Consider the following 22,443-nt stretch of genomic DNA (forward strand, 5'->3'; position numbering starts at 1 on the left):
TCATGGTTCGCCTTCTGCCGTAGCCTGCACCTGGCCCGTCCCCACCTTATCCAGGTGCGAACGGTCGCCGGGCAGCGGCGGCGGGCGGCTGCGGGTGTGCGTGTCGGCGCAGAGCCGCTCCACCCGCAGGGAGGTGGCCTTGACCTGCAGGCTGTCGTCGAGGCGTGCTAGGTGCGCGCGCAGCCGGTGCCGCGCCGCCCACAGCTGGCTCAGCTGCTGCGCGAGGTCCGACTGCGTCTCCTGCGGCGGCGGTGGCGGCGTGTGATGACGTCACGGCGGTCAGTGTGCTGGTCTGGTGACCTGACGCGGGCACTCGACAGACCCCGAACCACCACTGTTAACCCGCCGAGGGGTGTATGTGTGCATGTGCTTAGTGGCGCGGCGACTGCTTGTCGCAAAGCGTGTGATGACGTTACCCATAGCCGAGGACGGTTTAGCCCGGCAGACGTCCCTCCCGTCGCCGACGTAACGAACTGATGATATTTAGGGTTTATGGGCGCATAGCTCGCGCCCCAAGTCTCCTGCGATACAGGGGATCAAACACTGCCGCCCAGAACACCCCACAAGCCTACGGCTGGGGATCAGAGCTCGAACTTTGGCTGCCGAATCTCGGTGACTGTTCTCGCCTGCCTGGTCTGACCACCCTCCCTGGATAAAAAACAAGGATGCAGAAAGGATCGAATGTACTCCTGGGGTCTCTTACGCCCATGGCTGTGAAAGGTCTAAAGCCTCCCAATCTCCACGTTACATGGGTGTCCCACCTGTACATTGGTGGCCTCGGCGCGCAGCCCGCTCCAAGGCGGGTCGAACACGCCCTCGCCGGCGGGGCGCTCCATGCGCCACTCGAGGCGCGTCTCGGCCAGCTTCCGGTACGGGTCCTTGTCGCGGACGGCCGCCTCCAGGCAGCGGATCTCCCGCTCCGTCTCCGCCATCTCTTGCTCCACCTGGTTACAGCAGGGTGAGCTGGTCAGCAGGCACTGAACGCTATCTACCGCTCCGCTGAAACAGGCCGACGCCTCCCGGGCTCGAGGTCAGAAATTGGCGGCGAAAAACGCGCGCAAGCATCAACTCCAGCTCAACCTAATGCGGTGCTGCGTGTGAAGCTTGGATGATGCACCGTTCAACAAGCTCACTTTTACTGGTAAGTGCTCAAGCGTTTCGATACCATGCTCGGTTGTGTTGACGCTAAACGCTCCAGTTATGCAAACGGCTCTTCTCAGCACCGCTTCCAGGTAAAGTGATGACGTGTTAGAAACGACGTCCTACACACGCCATGCAGGAGCGTCGACACTCGCAACACGCAAAAGCGCACGTGTGCAGGTCACAGAGCTGCAGAAGCTTTAAGAGCCCCCCCCCCCCCGCAACTACCCATTACCCGTTAAAAGAACCTGAAGCTGAGAAAAACAGCGTATGTTGAAACACAGTCCAAAATCTCAACTGCTTGTTAACCCCTGTTACGGCACGCCCCCCCCCCCCCCCCCCCACCTGTTTGTGCTGCCAGGCCAGGTCGTCGTGCGCCTGGCGGAGCTCGTGCAGCCGCCGGCGGGCCGCGAACTGGACGGTGGCGTGTCGCGAGGCCAGCTCGGTTCTGCCGCGGGCGGCTGTGTCGACGGCGGCGGCCCGCAGTTGGCGGGACTGCTGCAGCTGGTGATCGGCGGCGGCCAGACTCGCGCGCGATGCGTCCTCCCAGCGGGGCACCGTCAGCGTGCTGGCGACAGTCGCGCCGCACCCTGTGTGCTCGGTGGTTCTTAACATTTGTAAACACCGCCATTTGCCTTCGAGCGGCGGTGACGACACACCAATGGAGGCACTGTGACAAGTCTCGCACCAAGCCGAACCATGATCAAAATATGCCGGTCTTCTACCCATCCTCGAGGAGGTAACAAAAAAACAAAACAAAAAACAAAAAAATATTGCCACATTACACACCAACAGCGTTCGTGCCCACGGTCAAGCTTGCGCCTTATAACTGGAAAATGGCCGAACTTTTATTGATTTATCTGGAGTACTTTTATTGAGTTATTTGTAGTTGCATTTTACGACGTATGTAGTGCTTTTCTGGCCATTCAGTGTCGCGATCTCCCAAGGCGATGGTAGGGGAGGACGTCGGAACACTAGACCTCCCGCCAGGCCCAAACCGACGACTCGGCAGAAGGTCGAGGGCGAGCGCCCCACAGCTACGCTCCGCCGTCCTCCACAGCCACACGCCAGACTCATCAATCTCCGCAACCCAGACACCGTCACCGTCGATGGGCGTCCAGTCCTATCAGAGGTGTGGTTGCCAATTCAGTTGGGAGGGGGGAGGAGGGCTCCGACCCCCAGATTTGATTTGTAGCTCACCCTAAATTTTTGCGAAGGAGGAGGACCAAAGTCGGAGAGGAAACCGTTGGATGGCGTAATGCGAGGTGGCTTACGTCATTTTCACTGCGCTACCCCCCCCCCCCCCCCGCCCTAACTCAGTTTGCGAAAGCATGCCCCGGGGTCCCATCCTTACTCTTTCGGCACGCGGGAGCAGTGTGGCTTGAAGCTGACGCCGGGGCTGTGCGGCGTCAGTGCCAGCGCGGCCGAGTCCACGTGCAGCGCCCCCTGCTTGCCGGCGATGTCGTCCAGCAGAGCCTGGCGCGCCTCCGACAGCCGACACAGCTGCTCGAAGCACTGCTCGCAACGCTCCCGCAGCTGGTCGCGGAAGCCCGTGACGGCGAGGATCTCCTGACGACGGACAGGCAGCCGGGATGTGTGGTTTAGCAATGCAGGCTATTTGACTGCAACAGCACGAAAGAAGCGTAGCTACGGAAATCACAATGGAATCTGTTCTTTTCTCTCGTGCCTTCTGCAGGTACCAGTAACGTTCTACTTCTGGGCCGACGGCGCGAACTGCAATCCTAAGAATCCTGGTGAGCTTACTATTGCTTCTATTGCTACAACTGCTGTTCGCACCTCAATGCTGGTCATTTACGCTCCCGAAACGGAACATTCCACTTCGCCAGACGCCCCACCTTCCCGTACCTGTTTCAAGGCCTCCTCCACGTCGTCCCGCACCACATCCTGGCGCAGCCGACCCTCGCGCTGAGCCAGCGCCTCCTGCGCCGTCTCCAGGTCAAAGTGGCGCGCCTCCCGCTCGTCCTCGGTGACGGTTTTGGCACGGGACAGTGCTGCCACCTCGGCGTCAACGGCGGCCACCGCTTGTTCCAGCTGCACCTTCCACTGCTCCACCTGGCTCAGTCTGGGGCGACATGGCTGGTCCTGTTACCAACTCTCGGATGTGTTACAGAGGTATAACGCCTATAACACAAGTAATCACGTCAGAGTAATTACATTCACAGTTCTGAGTGTGATTAAACGCCAACGTGCCGTGGAACCCGAACACAACACACTCGCGGTGTGTATCCTGAACATGCATCGAAGGCCTGAATAATGTAGCTTAACGGCATGCTAAAGCTCCTCCAGATAAGCTGATGGCGATTTGGGGTTTTCAGGCGCACCGACTACACTTGGTCATTTGGCGCCCAAGACGACTTCCGACGGGCATGATCGTGAGAATGCAAGATAACACGATTGAGAAAGTTATCGCCCTGCTGAAGGCACATGCGTTTTCTCCAGGTACCACCATTCTTGTGACAACAAAGCTCTCACTGAGAGGACACGTCCCTTCAGGACCGAAGCCGCACCTGTCCCTGAGCGAGCTCCTGCCCGAGTGCAGACCCGTCCACAACTGAGCAGGCCCCGCCTCACACCCCAGCACACCTCTGATCGGGCCCCACCGCCGACCCACCTGTCCCTCAGCAGGCCGCTGTTCTGATGCTGCTCCCAGACGGTGCGGATAGCGGCCTCGTTTGCGGCACGGCCGGCCCGCTGCCGTAGCTCCAGGCTGGTGTCCACCTCGGCTCGCGTCGTCTCCCCCAGCTGCGCGTTGTGCCGGTGCCAGTCAGCCACGCGGTACCGCGTCGTCGGCTTGTGCTGCAGCTCCGCCATCGTGAGGAGACGAACCGCGATGCTTCGGAGGCGTGGCAGGAGTGGGAGCGTGCGCGGCTGGGAGCGGGGTCGCGCCGACAGGCCGTCCGCTCTCCGTGAGCACCAGCTCGCTGGCTGGACAGCGGCGGCTGGACGCGGCGGCGGACGACGGCAGCCCGCTCCTTGCTCACACCCGCCCCGCTCGCCGGAGGGCGCTGAGCGTCTCCGTGGTGACCCCCGGCGGACTCATGGCCGGAGCCGGCGTCGGTTCGCCGCCAGACCGCCAGGCAGCCCCGCTTCCGGACACTGCCTCGCCCCGCCACGCGCGAGCACGGGCCGCGTTCCGACGCAACGCGGCGGCGTGTGTGGTCGATAGACGGCGGACGGGGGCGACGCGGCCGACGGGCTCATGCGGCCCGCACACGCACGGCCCCCGGGCGGCGGGGCCGGCAGAGACGGGACGGAGCGGCACGGCGCTCGCCCCCCCAGGTGTGTGGTTCACGGGAGGGGTGAGCGGGGGCGGGGGGGGGGGGCTGGGGCGGTGTTGCGGTCAGCTGGCCCTGGAGCCTGAGGCCTGCCGGTCGCCGAGCCCCGGGGTGTGGCTGCAGAAGCCTGCCAGGGTCGTGGGGCAGTGGGATCGAAAATCGGCCCCGACCGGTACTTACACAAACGGAAGGTTTCGGAAGGAAGGAAGGAAGGAAGGAAGGCAAACGGAAACGGAAGGTTTTATCAGGGTTCTTGTGAAACTAACCCCGTGCTTACCTAATGTGTGAACGGCAATGACAAGTATGAGCGGTGCTCATCTCGCTAAATGTTCTCGACACGTCCGCCATCGCACACCCCAGGCTCGCGAAACACTGGCGAGTTGCTCCGTCCCGTTCTGTACAGACCTCTACCCCGTCAAAACACAGCCGCCGACGTATGAGCCATATATTCAACGCATGTGTAATGTTAAGATCGGGTACGCCACCGCGCGGCACCGAGACATATGAGACAGCCGACAATCGAAGCACACACCGCACGCCACACCGCGCTAGCTCTATGGAATGATTAGGGGCGCGCGGCGGCGGCGGCGCGCGCGCTCGCGTGGCGCCGGCGCCGGAATGTGGCGCCCCGGCCGGTGCCTGACTAGAGGGGCGGCGGCCGCGCGCCGGCCGTTCAGCTGCCGGCGCGCACCGGATGTTGCGGCGAGCCGCCGCCAGGGGCGCCACTGCAGCGGATGCGCACCGCGTCCACCACGTCCAGCAGGTTCTTGGCGTCGACGGCCAGCACGTGCGCCGACTGCAGCATCTGCCTGCGGACGGGGGGCGGGACGGCGGTCAGCGGCCGCCGGTTGGGATGGCACTTGTCCGGTTCGTCTTCCGACCCCACCACAACCATGGCGCTCGTCGTCGCGGAACATGACGGCAGCATCGACACGCGAAACCCCGGCACGGCTGGTGCCGAGTTTCGCGCTCTCCGTTCGAAGACTGCTAGCTGTAGAGCAAGCGCGCTACCAAGCAGGCAGTCCACGTTCAGTCGGAAGTCATGATGCTGGTCAGCGGCAGCCATGGCGACCGGTGACTGACATGTGACATGGTGGCTGACTGACATGTGGCATGGTGGCTGACTGAATAGTGGCATGGTGGCTGACTGAGGAGGATGCCGCTGGGTCCTAGCCACAGGACAGCAGACACCGCATATCGGGTTTGGACTTCACTCCAGCAAAGCTGACAGCGAACCTTGTACTGGTTCTGCCAATTACGGCAGCACTTCAATGCCAATTTTGAACCAGCGCGATATGGCAGCAGTTGCGAAGCGCAACACGAGCTGCCGGCCGCCGACTTCCGTCTAGCACAAGGCGCACAATAGGCAAGACCAACGTTGCGAGTAACAACGCCAACAGTCATAACACCAGTCCACATAGAACGACCCGTGACCTCCGCCGATCACCGCCCTCGGGTCAAGCGGTGATCGGCGGCGAGAGACGGGCATGCGCGTCCGAGGACCTCCGCTGGCCGTGGCTTACTTCCTGTACTCCTCGTCCAGGGTGGTGGTGCTGTAGCGCTGCGCCTGCTTCATGGACGTCACCAAGTCCTGCATGTCCTTCCCCAGCACCTTGTGCGCCATCTCGATCTGAGCCGAGCGCAGCAGGCGTCACACGAGTGACAGGTAACAGGTAACACAGTGTGCTGCCCGTACCTCCTTCACACCTGATCTGCGACTCTTCTCGACTATCTACTACTTTCGGCGTGAACGTCTCCAACCAGCGCGCTTGGTCTCCGCGTCAGAGTTAAGCGTTGAGTACTACACGAGGGAGCAAGAGGATCAGCAAAGCGTTCATACCGAGAGGCAGCGAAACGAAATGAATTCCGCAGCTTGGAGAACCAGCCAGGTGGACCAAGCCCCAGGGCCACACTCAGCTCCCACCAGCCCGCGGCACTGGGCTCAGCGGGCCCGGCCACCGACCCGCGGCGTCCTCCGCTGACGCCACGCGTGCGTCACCACACGCCACCACCCTCTCAGCCAACGGCAGTGGCGCTCGCCTCCGACATTCACCAGCTCGCGGAGCCCGCCGAACGCGTCCCTTTCCTCCCGACATCCCTGCGCACTGGTATCTGCGCCTCCCCCCCCCCCCCCCATCCTCCTCGTCACACGCCAGACCACAAACACCGGCCGACATACATCACGCCCCTACCCACCGCGGGCCGCCCCACCTCTCTGTGCGCCGCCGGCGGGAAGGCCGCCACCTCCTTGTCGACGGCGGCCAGTAGCTCGCGCAGCTCATAGCCGACGGCCTTGACCAGGTCCAGGTAGCGGGCGGCCTGGCCGGCCTGCACACCGCGCGAGAGGCCCATCACGGCGCGCACCACGGCCGTCGTGCAGTCGTAAACCCGGTCCCGGCTGCGGTCCAGCTCGGCCGTCGGCGTCACCTCCATACGCTGGCGGAGCGGCCGGGTCAGAGGTCAGGTCAGGTCAGGCGGCCGCGCTCAGCGAGGCGTGCAGGCACGCCGGCAGGCGTAACGACGTACGCCGACAGAGGGCGAGGGAGGCGGGACAAGTCGCAAACCGCTGCCGGTAGAAGCTCGGCAAGCTGGCTTAGGTCGGGACACCGACCAATGGCCGTTAAAGCCGGACCAATGATCAGGGCGGGTCGGAATGACCGACACTCTCCGGTGGCTCTCTGAACTGAGATCTGGCTACCGCTCTCCACCGCTGGCAACACATGAGGACTCGAGGCGAGGTCAGGTTCCCACCGTCGTTAGCACAAGCCGGGCGACATCCGTCTTCCCGCTCACACGGCTGACAATCAAACAAGCATCAGATCATCATCAACAAACAACACGTCACGTCATTAGACAACGAGCCACGCACCAGACGGCACCGGGGAGTTCAGCTCGCCGCCCCGCCCCTCCTCAGGCGAGCACGAGCCCCCTCCCGCCAGCGAAGCGCGTGTCGCCCACCTTGACGACGATGGGCCGCTCTGTGGAGCTGCTGTTGGAGGAGGGCTTGGAGCCGTCGGTGGCCGGCTCTGTGGACGAGTGGCAGGGCGAGACACCGCGCGCGCCGCCTCCGCCGCCGCCGCCTCCGCCGCCCTCCACCGACTCCGTGTCGGAGCGGTCTGAAGACGTGGCCAGCGAGAGCCGCTGGCGCTGCAGGCAGGCAGGCGTGGCCGCTCAGGCGCAGGCGCAGGCGCAGGCGGCGCGGGCAGGCGCAGGCGCGGGAAAGCGCGGCGCGCGGCACACTTACCGGACAGCCAGGGGCAGACGTCGGCGCCGAGGGATCGTCTCGACGACAGGGAGCGCGACAAGCTACAGGGCGGCGCTGGCAGCAAAACTCCGTTCGCAGCGATGTGGGCTTGGGCCTGGTTTCATGAAGCGAGAGTGCGAGTCCACGCACTTTGAGCCGCGTTATTTGGGCTCATAGACCACCTCCATATCTGTCTCAGTCTGACCGACAGCCATCAATAACTCCAAAATCGACCCACCAAGTAAAAAAGGCTTGCTTCATGCCCGCTCCTGTTCCCGTTTCCTGCTCACACGACGCAACTGACAAATGCATAAGTTCGTAGTCCCACCCACGCAAACAGACTCTGGTCTCATGAGCAGGACTGCGAACCTCCGCACATTCAAATCGTACCGCAAAACTATCCAGCTTTCCAAAAGCACGTCATTCATTAATAGTACGCAACGATGCAAACGAGTCATGTACGGTATGTGAAGCGCGCAGAGATGTGGCTTTGCTTTACGAACCTCCACTCCGGCCGGGCCATTCCGCACGAACGGGCGCTGGCCGACCGGTGACCGCCCGGCGCCGCGGCCGCACGCCGCTCGGTCGCGCGGCCACCGACGCCTGTAGACCGCTGCGGTCGGCCGGCGGCGGCCGGCGCTCGCCTGGGCCGCCCACGAGCGCACAAAGCACGTGAAGCATCGGGCAGGGAGGCTCCACCGGGCCGCGGCCCCCAGTCAGCGCAGCCCCGCCGCGTCCACCGGCCCGTCGTCCGCCGCTGGACAGCGCGCCGCATGCCCCCGACCGGCGCCGACTCCCCAACGCCACCCGTCTGCTGACGGTGGCGCGGCGCACGTACCAGTTCGTTCTCCTCGCTGTTGAGCCAGAGCCGGTCCTCGGCCATCTGGCGCTGCTGCCGCTCCAGCCGCTCGCGCAGCTCGCTCTGCTCCAGCTCCAGCCGTCGCTCCAGCTCCTCAGGAGGCAGCGGCGGCTTCTGCCGACCACACAGCGGACGTCAGCGGGGGTCGGCCGACCGGCGCCCGGTTCGCAGCCGCTTGGGAGGCGCGAACTTCGATGCTTACCGAGATGATCTTCAGACCGCGAGCGCCGGTGTGCCAAGCGGTGCGTAAGCCTCACTTCTGGCTCGCCGCAAAACTACCGGGACTGCAATCCTTCTGCTCAGCACACACTACCGAGAGGGCGACAACGCGCGATGCAAACTGAACCCGAGCCATGCAGTGCCAACTGAATACACCAAAACAACGTGCTGCGAATAGTGCCGGCGCCGCGACTGCGGCAGCGAAACTAGACAGCGCTACTCCCAGCAGCGCTACGCGCTAACCCTACCTTCGCGGCCAACGCGAGACTACCGAGCGCTACCGCAGCGAAACGCGGCCTTTCAGCGTGACCAAACAGCCCGCAACTGAACAGACAGAGGACGAGGCGGCGACAGGCGGGAAGGCGGGCGGCGACCGGGGAGAGGAGTGAGGACGTGCCGTCGTGCCGAAAACCAAACCACGCCACTCGTGCGGCGTGCGGCGTGCGCCGGGCGCCGGCCGGCCGGCCGGTCAGGCGCCGCCGGCCGGCGTCGGCGGCGCGCGCGCGCGGCCGGTGCAGTGCTGAGATCGGAGCTGCACCAAACCTGGCGGCGGCCGGCCGGCCTGGGCGAGCGGGGCGCCGTCGGGAAGTTGCGCGGCAGCGAGTGGCTGCCAGCGCCGGAGGCGGACGCGGCGGGGGCGGCCGCGGCTGCGGCGGCGGCGGCGGCCGGGCAGCGCCGCGCCAGGGAGCCGCCCGGGGGGCGGGCGCGGGGCGAGGACGGGGCGGAGCCGGCCGGCTGCAGCTCCACGCTGACCGTGTTGAGTGCGGACGCCGGCGCCGTGTAGCTGCCGGCGTGGGCGCGCGTCTCGTTGTCGCGCATCAGGCGCGCCAGCACCTCGGGGCTCTGCGCCACGATGTAGGTCTGCAGCGGCGCCGACGGCGAGGCGGCCCGCTCCGGCGCCGGCTGGCGCGACGGCTTCGGCGGCGGCGGAGGCTCGTCAGAGTCGTTGGAGCCTGCCGCGAACGGACGCGGGGTTAGCCACCACTACTCCACGGCACGTAAGCTGGCCACAGCCCACGTCTCACGGTCGTCGCCGACGCACACGATGTAAATGCTGGTCGTTCCACGCCATCAGACAACGGAGCGAAGGTTTCCACACACCAACACTTCGTCTCCGAGCACAGAACAGCCGTCTCCGGGAGCGTTCCAAACCGAAATCCGTAACGTCCCAGCATCAGAGCAACTGACGTCCCCCCCCCCCCCCAAGCGGAAGGCGGGCCACTCACCCCAGGACATGGCCTGCACGCGCCGGTTCTCCCTGCGCATCGTCTCCTCTTGGGCGATCCGCTCCTCCAGCAGGATCTCACTGCAACGACGCCCGCAGCCGTCAACAGCCGACGCGGGACGGCGACCGTCGCCGACGCGACCCCGCTAAAGATCGCGACACGGCAGAACGCGACGACGGGCTAGATACGACCACCCCATCCGGGACCAAGCAGAGTTGTCCGGGCACTGCAATCGTGGCCGCACTCGTGTGCGGACAAAACCCTGGGCACGCCCCGCTTCCCCCCTCTCTCCCACACAGATCAGCAGGAAATCAGCGCACCACCAGACGTCGCGGCGATCGAAGTGGTGCCGCCACGCTGTCGGCGGAGTCACTTCACGCCAATGCCGCTGATAGCGTTGCGCCGGCACTGACAGGTTCGCGCGTGCCACCACATCAGTTAAGGCGACAGCAAGAACCCGCACAAAAAATAACAAAAACTCATCACCACTGACAGCGATAGTGGCACGCAGAGCCTCCTGGTGCCAATCTGGCGCCGCTCGCAACAAAAACCAGCCGACCAGAGCCGATGCCCCACCCCGCCGTGGCGGCCGGCGGCCACTCACTGGAGCGCCTGCTTGAGCGTGGCGAAGCTGGGCCGCTTGGCCGGCTCGTAGTGCCAGCAGCCCAGCATCAGCGAGTAGACGCGCGGCGGACACCGCGCCGGCAGAGGCAGCCGCTCGCCCGCCTCGATCTTGCCCACCACCTCGCTGTTGGGCACGCCCTGGAACGGCTTCTGCACGCCCAGCGTCAGGATCTCCCACATGCAGACGCCTGCGGAGCGGAGGAGGCGCCGCGTCACAGGTGCGCCGCGCGCACGGAGGAGCGGCGTCCCGGGCGGCCCGGCGCGTCCCCCATGGGAGCGGGCGGCCGTCGGAGCGCGGAGGGAACGGCGTCAGAACTGTACACGTGCTGGCATCGGGACAGACAGCATGGGTCAGTATGCCCTGCCAAATTCATACCGACGCCAGGATACGGGACGCAAAACGCCGTCTTCACGCAAGCCAACCGTCCATCCGCCGTTCGTGTCTTGTCTCTCCATTAACGTGAACGCCGCCAACGCGCACGCAACGCCCCGGCTGCTGCAGCCGCCGTCAGCACGCAGAGAACAACGCCGACACGACCGGGTGACACGGACCACCGGCATCGTGACAGCGACAGGCCGTCAACCATTCCCGAGTGGCCGGACGGCGACTCGTTCGAACAAGCCCGACCGCCGGCGCCGGCCGACGCCGCCCGCCCGTCCAGACATCCCGCCCGACCGGCGAGCCGCGTCGTCTCACCGAACATCCAGACGTCGCTGGCGGTGGTGAAGCGGCGGAAGTTGATGGACTCGGGCGCCATCCACTTAATGGGCAGCTTGCACTTGGACGCCTTGTAGTAGCTCTGGTCCTCCACCCAGCGGCTGAGGCCGAAGTCGGCCAGCTTGACGTTGTCGTGGCTGTACACGAGCGCGTTGCGAGCCGCGATGTCCCTGCGGCGGCGGGCAGCGCTCGTCAGGGGACGACGACACTCGGCGGCGGCTCGGTGGGTGACGCGCGCTGGTGCGCACCAACACAAGCCCCCACGACTTCGGCGCCACAGTCGTGCAGGTAGTGCGCGTGGCCGTGGCCCATTTAGGTCTTGCTCACATCATCAAACGCCACCGCCACATAGCATGTATGAATTCCATGGCGAGTTCAATCGCAAAACTGCTAAGACTGATCAAACTCCATGTTCACGTACGTCGAAAACGGACGCTACGGGACAAAGAAGACGCCTAAAGGAGCTCACACGGTTAGCAATACCCCAAAATACCAGCAGCGCAAAGAGTGATGGCAAGAGCCATCGCAGAGCGAGCCCAGCCACAAAACCACACACTGCATCCCACCAGCGCCAGCGCCAGCTCACCTGTGCACAAACTTCTTGCTCTCCAGGTAGGAGAGCGCCTGGCTGAGCTGGTACGCGTACAGGACGAGCGTGTCGAGCCGCAGCCGGTGCCGGTTGTCGCGCAGGTAGGCGCGCATCTCACCGTGGCGGGCCAGCTCCATCACGATCCACACCGGCGACGTGCTGCACGTGCCCACCAGCTTGATGATGTGCGGGTGGTCGAACTGCTGCATCGTGTCTGTCGGGGGCGGAGAGGCAGGGAGAGGGGTGAGCGGCGGGCGCCGGCTGGTGTGAACCGTCGAACAGCGGGTGGTCATGTTGTCGTCGAGCCCGCTCTGATCCCAGGCAGCGCCTAACTTTTAACGCATCGAAATCGCACGTCACACCGATTAAAGTTAGCACTAGCGATCTAATATCCGCCAACTTATTTTCGGCCAGACGGTGTTTGACAAAATGAAAGAATGCAGATAAATGCCGGTGATGTGGCTTCTCGCGAAGCTCACAGCACACACGCAGACACTCCCGTGACGTCACTCAGTCGCTTCAGACCTCCGCTTCCCTCAACGTTTCACGGGGACAATTCCCCAGTCGCGCACTGGCAGCGGCGTTTCTCCAGCCGCTCTTGCCTCGCCGCCAACGGCGGCAGCGCACCGATACTCACAGGCCTCCTCGAGGAACTTGTGCGCCATCGAGCCCTCGTTGTCGACCTTGCATGTTTTGATGGCGACAGGCGTGGTCTGGCTGCTGGAGGTCCGGTACGTGCCGCGGTATACATCACCGAACTGGCCCTCCCCTGCCGCCATAGGTCACAGGTCAAGGCCCATAGGTCTCGGGTCAACAGGGCAAAAACGCCCGCTCTTTGCGGAGTTGGTAAGCCCCGCGAGGTTTCACCCCAAATATCGGGGGTGGTGCACATGGATTGGAGATATTTTTCTTCAAAACAGACATCACGAGCAGTCACCACTGCGCATGCGCGGATCAGTCACCACTGTGCATGCCTGCAGAAAGGATGGCGAACCAAATCCCCTAGCAACAGTGAAAGCAAACAAAACACGACGAATCAATGTCGACCGCAATCAATCAAACGTAATCTGACTGCAAGCGCCAGTCAGAAATAGCCCCGCCGCTGCACGGCCGGAGAGCTGCAGCACATGGCAGTGCATCCTATCCCACGCCGGCGTGCTCCAGCCCCGTACCGCGGCGTTATCCCGCCGCCTCCCCAAGGTGACCGTCTCACAGCACTCACCCTCCACTCTTACCGACGGCCTCTCGCCGGGCCACGCTCCTGCCAACAGTCCCACCCCACCGATCACTTACTGGTAGTCTGAAGTCCGCACCGCACTTTTACGTTGCTTCTCACTCAGCCGCACCCTTACCGAAAATTCTTCACCTCACCGCGCATTCACCAACGATCTCGCCCGTCGCCGCGCTCTTACCGAAAATTCTTCACCTCACCGCGCATTCACCAACGATCTCGCCCGTCGCCGCGCTCTTACCGAAGATTCTTTACCTCGCCGCGCATTCACCAACGATCTCGCCCGTCGCCGCGCTCACACCAACGCTCCCACCCGCCGCCGCGCTCTTACCGATGATCTCCACCAGGTGGACGTGGTCGCGCGGCAGCTCGTAGTCGCGCGCGCCGACGGTGCTGTAGTCGCCCTCGTCGTCGACGATCTCGGCGTAGTCGTCGGAGAGCGCCGAGCGCGATGGCCGGCCCGAGCGACGGCCCGACGGCGAGCCGGCGCCATCGGAGCGGCCCGACCGACTCGAGCCCGCTGCCGGCCACAGGGGCTCAGGTCAGCGCCAACCCATCGGCAGCGTGGTGAGGGTTGTCGGGCACCATGTGGAGGCACGCGAGTGACCAGCGGGTCACGCGGAGGTGCAGTCAGGGTTGATGGGGACTACAGCGCGAAACCAAGGTGCCTGCTGGGAAAACAAGGTGCGGCATCGCTCCGCCCCACTCCGCCCAGTGACGTCATCCCATCCGCAACGATTGCCGGTCCAGCTCGCAGCACGCCGCCGTTCACTCAGAGCGTTCCCTTCCGTCACAGGTCGCCTGTCGAGCTGCGGGGCTGAGCGGGTTCGGACGGCCGGCCGGGCACACAGCCAGCAGAGCAGAGTCCGGGCCCGCGCGCGGCCGGGCCGCCACCGTGCTCGCCGGCCGGGCGGAACCATAACACAGCTGTGTGTCGGCCCGGTGCAGCTCTGCACGGTGCGCGGCCACCGCCGGCCGCCGTGCACGGCACCGGGGAGGCACGCGGGACGGGCGGCGACATCGCGCCGGCCGTCACAGCAGCGGCCCACGCCGCCACACGACCCGGACCGCGTTCGGGCCCGGACACTGCGCTCCAGTACAAGCATGCGAGGCACACCGGCCGGCCCTGCGGGGAGGCGGACGGGTGGGGCTGACGGCGCGACTCTACGGGCCGGGGAGCGGGGCCGGGGCCGGGGCGTGCGTGCGGGTGGGCGGGCGGACCGGGCGGTCGGCGCGCCACAGACCTGGCCGACAGCAGGCGCAGGGGTGTCTCCAGGGCAGCACTGACAGAGAACGGCGCGGTTAGTGGGCGGAACCGGAACCGGACCGGACCAAGCCAGACCAGAGCAGACTAGACCGGGCTAGACCAGACCAGACCAGACCAGACCAGACCAAACACGGACCGGACCTCCATCACCGCACGGCGCGCGGTCACGAACAATACACCTCCCCACACCGTTAAAGGCTGGTAATGACTTACATTGAGCTTTCCGCCCACACATGGGAGAGACCATCGAAGCGAGCTCGCTGCAGCCCCCGCGCCCTCCTCCGCACCCCCCCCCCCCCCCCCCCCCTCCTCTCCCCTATCCACCGGTCTACCACCGCCGCCACCGCCACCGCCTCGCGCTCCCGCCTCACCGCTCACCTTTCCGGGTCCAGAGGCTGCTGGAGGAGTTGTTCACCAGCCGGCAGTAGCCGTCCACCAGGTCGGCCATGTTGTCGGCTTCTCGGAGCGAGGCGCACGTCAGAGTGAGCGGCTCGGCGCGGCCCGCCACGCGCAGCTGGAGCGCCGCTGTGCCCGGCGACGCCTCGCACGCGCCCTGCAGCGTCTGGATGCTCTGCACCTGATCAAAGCTGCTCAGGTGCGTGGCCTGCGGTGCGGGGGGGGGGCTGGTCAGCTGAGGTGACGGTCGGGTGACGGCGCAGGTGGGGTAGCGTCAGGGACGCCAATCACGAGATGCGGCTCACAAGTATGCATCCGCTGACACGGAAGCCGGCACGGAGCGCGCCATCGAACGCGACGACAGAGCCACGCGGCCGGCGAACGGGACCGGTCGGACCGACACGGGCGGACGGCGCGGAGCCCCGCGTGGCAGAGCCCCACGCGGTGGCGCGCAGCGCGCCGGGGCGAGCCACACTCGGCGCCGGCCGGCCGGGCGCGGCGACTTCCGCCGGCCCACCCGCCCGCGTCACCCGCCGCGGCGTGTCGCTCGTCGGAGCCGGGCATCGTTATCCAGCCGACGATAAACAGAGCCGTGGCCGCCGGCGATACAAACACCGCGGCCGACGGGCACGGCGGCGGCCGCGGCTGACCGCAGCGGACCACAACTGACTGGCGTCGGTCGGGTCCGGTGTCAGACGCCGAAGGGGGGGGGGGGGGGGGCGGCCGCGACTCACGGCGACGATAGGTCAACGCGCCGATGCGCGGCGGCCGCACGAGCCAGCGCGCCACCACGTGGCAGGGAGAGGGACCGGGTGACCTCGATAGGGATAGACGCGCTGCGCTTCCCCCCCCCCCCCAAGTGTCCCCTCCAGAATCGGGCGTGAACCCAGGCGGCATGGGAATCGGCACCGTGAGTCCGAGTCAGAATCGATTCCACCTAAGCGGCGTCCAGCACAACAAGCCTGGCCCCTGTCCGCTAATCCGCTCGTTTGCACTCCCATTTCGGCCCGACGGCAGCGCGGGCAACCGAGCGCAATAATCGTCTGAGCCGGGCGGGCGCTCCGGTGCCGGAGCCGGTCCGCGGCCCGTGTGTTCGCGAACAAGTCCCTGGCGGCCGCAGCGACAAACATCCGCTGGCGGCGACCGCACCGCTGGCACTGCCAACATCGGGCATGCACTCGCAGTGCACTCACCGACTCTTCCTTGTCCGTCGTGTAGGAGATCCCAGAGTCGGGGCCTATGATCAGGTCTACCCGTATGGACCACGTCTGAAACACAACACGCCACGCCCATCAGCACGGCCGCCGCTGAGTCAGGCGCGCGCGCGCGCCGCACGCGTCACGTGACCAGGCGCCAGCGGCCGGCGGCCGACCGAGTGACGTGATCACAGAGAACGGCGGACGGGCGGCCGGCGGGCGGCGGGGGCTCTGCGACGCGACGCAGGGCCGGCAGCGAGCCTCCGACCCGCTGGTCCTGGTACGGGTCTGGCGAACACTGGCACCGGGAGGAGGGACGCGGACGGGGGTGGGGGAGCAAGCTGGGAACGGCGCACCACGGAACAGGCCATGGTCACACCACCCACGTTCGTTGAGCGCTGCTGGTCACTGGTCACCACGCCGCAGAAAGCGCACCCAGCATCGGCGACAACAGACAACACATGACAGCTGCAAACGCGACGTGACGACATTCCCGACACCAACAGCCCGCCAACACTGACAACATGCCACCGACACTGGCAACAAGTCCCCAGCCCCGCCAACACACTGCTCGCAACACGGCACACCGCGCCCGCCACCGTACTCGTTCTCCCGGCGGCCGCGCGGCCGGCGGTCGGGACCGGTGGCCACCATCTGGGCGGCGGCGGCGTCCCACGCACGCCGCGCCCGACGGAACACGGCGGCCGCGCGAGCGCCAGGCGCCGCTGCCGCCAGGTGAGCACCAGCTGGCACGGCCAGCGGCCTGCAGAGCGGCGCACGACCTCCCAGAGGGCGCTGACCGGCTGCCAGAAGGTCACCGGGCTGTCCTTAAAAGGATCGCGGCCCGCTCCGGCAGCGGCACGGGCAGCGCGTCGTTTGGCGGCCAACAACCGGCTGGTGTGACGAGCGAGACGGGGCGGTTCTGAATCACATGTCAGCCCCGATATTGAACCTCGAGTCTCCCCATGCACCATCCTACAGTGCGAAAAAAGCCACAGCGGACGAGTTCAGAGCGCCTCGTGGGCCGCACGGGTGCCCGCAAATTCCCAGCCAGCTGGGGCCGGCTGGCTGCTCGCGCCTCCCGTCATGTCGGCCGCGCCTAGCGCCCGCTCCACCCTGACAGCCCCTCAGGCTTCCCGCACGTGCACCGCCGCCCCTCCCCAGCACGCAAAGGTCGCAGCTGGCCGCAGCAGCACCCGTCCGCCGGCGGCGCCGACCGCCCCGACCGTGTCTGCCGCTCCACCCCGCCGCCGCCGCCCACACCGCCGGCTCCGCGGGCTGAGTAGAGGGCGGACGCCACCGCGCGGCGCCCGGCCGCCCCTGCGCCGCTGAGGCGCGTTCCCATAGACCCGGCGGCACCCTCCGCGGCAGATAACAGCCGCGTCTGATCTCGCCCATCCACGGCCGGCAACAGTAGCGTCCAGTTTACCTTAAGTACCTGCCACACCTCGTCTGACGCAACAGCCACAACCACCGCAGAGACCTAGCCGCTGTCGGACGCCGCCCGCGCACGGGGCGCTCGCCGGGAGGGCCGGCTCATGCCCCGAGGAATGCGGCCGGCCGCCCCGACCGGCCCCGCACGGACGGACGCCGGCGCCACCACCCTCGCAACCGACAGCCCGTGCCGCTTATCGCACGAGCATGCCGGCACGGCCGCGCGCCATCCGCCACCGCCGGCCCCCTCAAAGGCGCCGGCGGCGTCGCGCCGAGCCGCGGCCGGGAGGCCTCCGCCGCCGGGCTACAGCCGCCGGTGTTTGTTGAGTGGCCGGCGCAGTGCAGCGGCGCAGTAAGTCAACGCCCCGGACGCGACGCCGACTGAACGGCGACAGGCGACCGGACGGCGCGCGCCGTCCGGTCCGGTCCGGTCCAGGCCGGTCCGGATGAGTCTTCGCGACCGGGCGACCTACCCCACGGCTCGGCGGGAACGCGCGGCGTCAGGCGGTGGGCTGCGCGGCCGCGGAGGGTGCGCCACGCGCCCGCCCACCGCTGCCCGAATATGTCCGCCCGCCGCCGCTCCGGCCGGAAACGGGCGGGCGGCGGGTGCGGCGGCCGGCGGCGATCAGCACAGCCGCCGAGTACCAGCCGCCAGAGGCTGGGCGGGGCGAGGCGGACGAGAGAACCGCGCTGCACCAGCTCCCCTGTCGCGCTTCGCAGACACTTCCGTCGCGCAGGAGCGATGAATCACCGACACCGGCAGCGCCGCGGGCGGGTCGCACGGACCGCCCGCCCCCGGTCTCCGTGGGACACCGTCACCGCAGCAGGAGGTCGCTGATCCGGGCCGTGCCGCCCGGCCCCACACAGATCGCCTTACACCGGCGGAAGACGGCGGCGGCGGCGGCGGCGGCGGCGGCGCCGGCCCCGGCCGACAGCGGTGGTACCTGTCAGTCGACGGCGAGTCCAGCCCGGGTGCGCACTGCCCCGCTCCCGCGCCGTAACCGGCGACCGGCGTCTCGGCCTGCGGCGAGCACCGAACCAGCGCTGACGCCTCCCGCGGCACAGACGGCGGCCGCACGGGCGCGCCGGCCGGCGACTGACGCGGGCGGCAAGTGGGCCGCCGCCGGCGCCGCCAGCGCCACCTGACGGCGCCAGCTGACGGCCGGCCGGGCGGCGGCGGCGGCGGCGACCGCGGGCGGGTGACGCGGCCCGGCCGGTCGCCGCCGCACTGGGCGCCGACGTACGCAGGAGACATGGACCAGCCGTCCGGTGGCGGCCGGCAGCGCAACACAGCCACAACAGCGTGTGCTTGAGTGCAGGCGGCGCCCGTGAACCTTCAACCTGCGGTTATCCACAGCATGCCGAAAGCCGCGCCATGACAGCCCGCGGCCAACAACCCTATTCTGAAGGAAACAAATTAAAAACCGCGCCCATCGACCACCATTTGGTTGCGGCATCACGTCACAGGATCAGACGGAGCTCGATCTGGGCTGTGTGGCCGTGGCGAACGATATGTGACACCACTGATACGCCATCGTCACCCGATGCACGAGCTCACACACGCCTTGACAAACACCGGCCGGCAAATGGTCAGCACACAGCCCGGGCAGCCCCCAGCCATCGGTCCAGGAAATGTACAACACGCCTGAAGATATGGCGGCGCGGGCGACACTGTCCGACAGCAGCGGTGTTGGACCTGGACCACTACCGATGGCCAGGCGAAGTGTCGGGACCGGACCACTACCGATGACCAGGCGAAGTGTCGGGACCGGACCACCACCGATGACCAGGCGAAGTGTCGGTACTGAACCACTACCGATGACCAGGCGAAGTGTCGGTACTGAACCACTACCATGACCAGGCGAAGTGTCGGTACTGAACCACTACCAATGACCAGGCGAAGTGTCGGTACTGAACCACTACCAATGACCAGGCGAAGTGTCGGGACCGGACCACTACCGATGACCAGGCGAAGTGTAGGTACTGAACCACTACCGATGACCAGGCGAAGTGTCGGTACTGAACCACTACCGATGACCAGGCGAAGTGTCGGTACTGAACCACTACCAATGACCAGGCGAAGTGTCGGGACCGGACCACTACCGATGACCAGGCGAAGTGTCGGGACCTGGACCACTACCGATGACCAGGCGAAGTGTCGGTACTGGACCACTACCGATGACCAGGCGAAGTGTCGGTACTGAACCACTACCGATGACCAGGCGAAGTGTCGGTACTGAACCACTACCGATGACCAGCCGGCAGTGTCGGGACCGGACCACTACCAATGACCAGCCGGCAGCGTCGGTACTGGACCAATGATGACCAGGCGGCAGTGTCGATACTGGACCACTGATGACCAGGCGATAGTGTCGGTACTGGACCACTGATGACCAGCCGGCAGTGTCGGCACTGGACCACTGATGACCAGCCGGCAGTATCGGCACTGGACCACTGACGACAAGCCGGCAGTGTCGGTACTGGACCACTGATGACCAGCCGGCAGTGTCGGCACTGGACCACTGATGACCAGCCGGCAGTGTCGGCACTGGACCACTGATGACCAGCCGGCAGTGTCGGCACTGGACCAATGATGACAAGCCGGCGGTGTCGGTACTGGACCACTGACGAGCAGGCCGCAGTGTCGGAATCGGCAGCCCGACATCCCAGTTGGCGCAGAGTTGGCGCCGAGCCCGCCGAAACTGGCCGGTGGACAAGTCTCTGCTAAAGCCGTTTTAAAGTATGACGCCTTGCCGGTTACTGAACTGCGACCTGATAAACACTGTGAAATCATTCATGAGCGGAAGCAAACAAAAAAAAAACTGCCATAACAGGCGACGTATACCTCAGAGCACGATTTCGTACAAGTTTGGAACACAAGTCTGGATCATCGCCAACACTCCTGCTCCGTTGCAACTCATCCAAGGTCGCCCCCCCCCCCCCCCCCCCCCCAGCAGCAGCACCAGCCATGCCATCTGTCAGCGCCCGACACTGGGGCGATGAGCCAGCCAGGAGACCGAGTCATACGGCAAGGGAAACTCTCCGCAGATGGGTGGAGCCATTAGTGAGTCATCGGGTTAGCTCACTGGCCAGAGTCGGCCGCGTGCGGTCAGTCGACCCCGCGTCGTCATCACGCCGCCTGCGCGCCACACTCGTCACTGCAAGCACTCGCACGAGCCAGCACACGCTCGTCCTCTAACTAATGGCAGCGGAATCAACAAGCCGCACCCCTGCTGTCGGACACTGTTTGCCAGCACCCGGCAGATTCGTCACGACAGTCGGCGGCGAGTGGATCTCAGTCGAGAGCCAGGAGGGCCAGCGGGACCGCCTCTGCCGCCCTGCTGACCGCCGGCGCTGCTGGCGCCATCTGCGCCGCGCGCGGCCGGCTCGGAGTGGCGCCGGAGCCGGCCAGAGCCGTCTGCGCTCTCCTGGCCCGTCAGGGGGCGCCGCCCCGCCCGCTCGGCCGACCGCACCGTCAGATCGCGTGCGTCCCGCGGCCTGAGACGGCTCGTCGCTCCACCAGCCGGCGGCAGCGACCCCGACCTGCCGCCGGCTGGCGACCACGGGTGTCGCGTCTGTCGCCGTGCCTTCCGAGCCGACGCTGACAGGGCTGACGCGGCGGGCACGGCTGGGCGCAGTGCCGTACATACCCCGGATAAATCGGAATGCCAAACCGGAGAGGTGTCCCACCGGCCTCCGGTGGGTGTTGACCCGGCGCGACGCTGGCATCGCAGCACGCGCTGTCGCCGACCAGAAGTGTCCCCTAGCACACCGCCTGGAAGGCGCCAGTGGCGAGTGCACGCAGAGGTGCGGCCATGGGCGGAGCCGGTCAGCGCCTCTGAGGAGCGACCGAGGTCGTGGCCGACGTGAGTCAGGCCTGCCCTCTGCCGACAGGGGTGACCACCGCAACTGTGAGGGCTCGGCGGCGCTCGCCGACAGCAGCCGAGCCGGAGCTGTCTGCGAGATAGCCCGCTGCAAAGTTGGAGCCGGGTCCGGCCAGACAATGACGACTTCGCCCCCGGCGTCCAGACGACGCCCTATCCTCTCGGGATCCGGCGGTAGCCGCTCAGATCCGGCGGCGGGCGCGCCGGCCGGGATCGCAGCCGTCCAATCCAATCACGGGTGTCCGGTCGCCGGCGGAGGCTGGCGCGCGAGAGGCTGGCGGGCCGCGCCCCACTCGGCTGACTGTGTCACTCATCGTCATCACGGCGCCGTCTCGCTTGGGAGCTGGCCCATCCACGAAAGCCCGAGGCCCGGCGCCGGCGGTTGGACTTCTCGACCGCAGCCACAGCCCTGCCGTACAAGGAAATCCTGGCGAGTTGAGGACGGGGTCGCCAGGTAGTTGTCTGTCGTCACGCCTGGAATGCCTGGCTCCCAGAAGCCTCCAGTTGCCTGGCACAGGATTGGTAGATACGTTGCACGGTTTCATAGCTGGGCTGCGACCGGCTGTCATGGGACGAGGCCGACCCGTCCGCTACCCAGCCGTGGCCGACGGACAAATCCACGGCAGACCGCCCGTCAGACGACCGCCACAGAGCGGGGAGCCGCCGCCATGCGCGCCGCGCCCCGGGTCGCTTTGTCCGCCGCCGAGATCGTATCGCCCACCGTGACGAGGCGGTAAGTGCGACACCGCGCAAGACTTACGTCCGCGCCAAGGCCCAAGGCCGACGGCGGCGCGCGCTTATTGGCAGGAAAACCGACGCGCACCCGGGCGCGAGGCGACAGCCAGCGCGTACTGTCGTCGGCGGCGGCCGTCCGCGAGGGCTCGATGCTGGACGGTGTCGGGGTCACGGGGTCACGCGGCCGGCGCCGCTCCCGCCCATCCCCCACAGGGACGGCAGCGACGGCCGGCCTCCGCCGATGCGGCTGTGGGGAGACGACGGCGAGCAGCGCCGCCGGGCGGGCGAGGCGCGCCGTCGGGCACCGATGGATTTAGATAGGCGATAGCCGTGAGCACAACGCTCGGCCTGACCGCACTGAAGCTGGACACGGCTTTGGGCACAG

General features: G+C 66.4%; 2 protein-coding genes across 4 annotated transcripts in view; both read right to left on the bottom strand.

Annotated features, from left to right (window-relative positions):
* LOC119097933 (tektin-2-like) lies at positions 1-3,972 on the bottom strand. Its single transcript, XM_037220875.1, has 6 exons — positions 3,773-3,972; positions 3,007-3,223; positions 2,495-2,709; positions 1,486-1,708; positions 762-944; positions 1-144 (listed from the first exon to the last, which is right to left on the bottom strand). Exons 1-6 carry the CDS (start codon positions 3,970-3,972, stop codon positions 1-3), a joined length of 1,182 nt encoding a protein of 393 aa, XP_037076770.1.
* Positions 3,973-4,866: 894 nt separating this feature from the next.
* The window catches only part of LOC119098506 (focal adhesion kinase 1), a 58,866-nt gene continuing 41,289 nt past the window's right edge, over positions 4,867-22,443 (bottom strand). For all 3 annotated transcript variants that reach the window (XM_037221453.1, XM_037221450.1, XM_037221451.1), the window contains exons 6-19: positions 16,003-16,077; positions 14,792-15,017; positions 13,478-13,666; positions 12,553-12,684; positions 11,913-12,129; positions 11,306-11,496; positions 10,589-10,796; positions 9,985-10,064; positions 9,512-9,711; positions 8,519-8,653; positions 7,395-7,583; positions 6,648-6,872; positions 5,960-6,066; positions 4,867-5,245 (exon numbers count right to left, since the gene is read on the bottom strand). In XM_037221453.1, the coding sequence (XP_037077348.1) occupies positions 5,110-5,245; positions 5,960-6,066; positions 6,648-6,872; positions 7,395-7,583; positions 8,519-8,653; positions 9,512-9,711; positions 9,985-10,064; positions 10,589-10,796; positions 11,306-11,496; positions 11,913-12,129; positions 12,553-12,684; positions 13,478-13,666; positions 14,792-15,017; positions 16,003-16,077 (2,310 nt within the window). In that variant the 3' untranslated portion in view covers positions 4,867-5,109. The remainder of the gene's footprint in view (positions 5,246-5,959; positions 6,067-6,647; positions 6,873-7,394; positions 7,584-8,518; positions 8,654-9,511; positions 9,712-9,984; positions 10,065-10,588; positions 10,797-11,305; positions 11,497-11,912; positions 12,130-12,552; positions 12,685-13,477; positions 13,667-14,791; positions 15,018-16,002; positions 16,078-22,443) is intronic.

This window comes from Pollicipes pollicipes, unplaced genomic scaffold, assembly GCF_011947565.3.
Source record: "Pollicipes pollicipes isolate AB1234 unplaced genomic scaffold, Ppol_2.1 Scaffold_4740;HRSCAF=5597_pilon_pilon_pilon, whole genome shotgun sequence".
NCBI lineage: Eukaryota > Metazoa > Arthropoda > Thecostraca > Pollicipedomorpha > Pollicipedidae > Pollicipes > Pollicipes pollicipes.

Coding starts and splice junctions, on each gene's coding strand:
- LOC119097933 (XM_037220875.1), bottom strand. CDS start 3,972: ATGGCGGAGCTGCAGCACAAGCCGACGACGCGGTACCGCGTGGCTGAC. Junction 3,224..3,772: donor AGCGGCCTGCTGAGGGACAG/GTGGGTCGGCGG, acceptor ATGTCGCCCCAG/ACTGAGCCAGGTGGAGCAGT. Junction 945..1,485: donor TGGCCTGGCAGCACAAACAG/GTGGGGGGGGGG, acceptor TGCTGTAACCAG/GTGGAGCAAGAGATGGCGGA.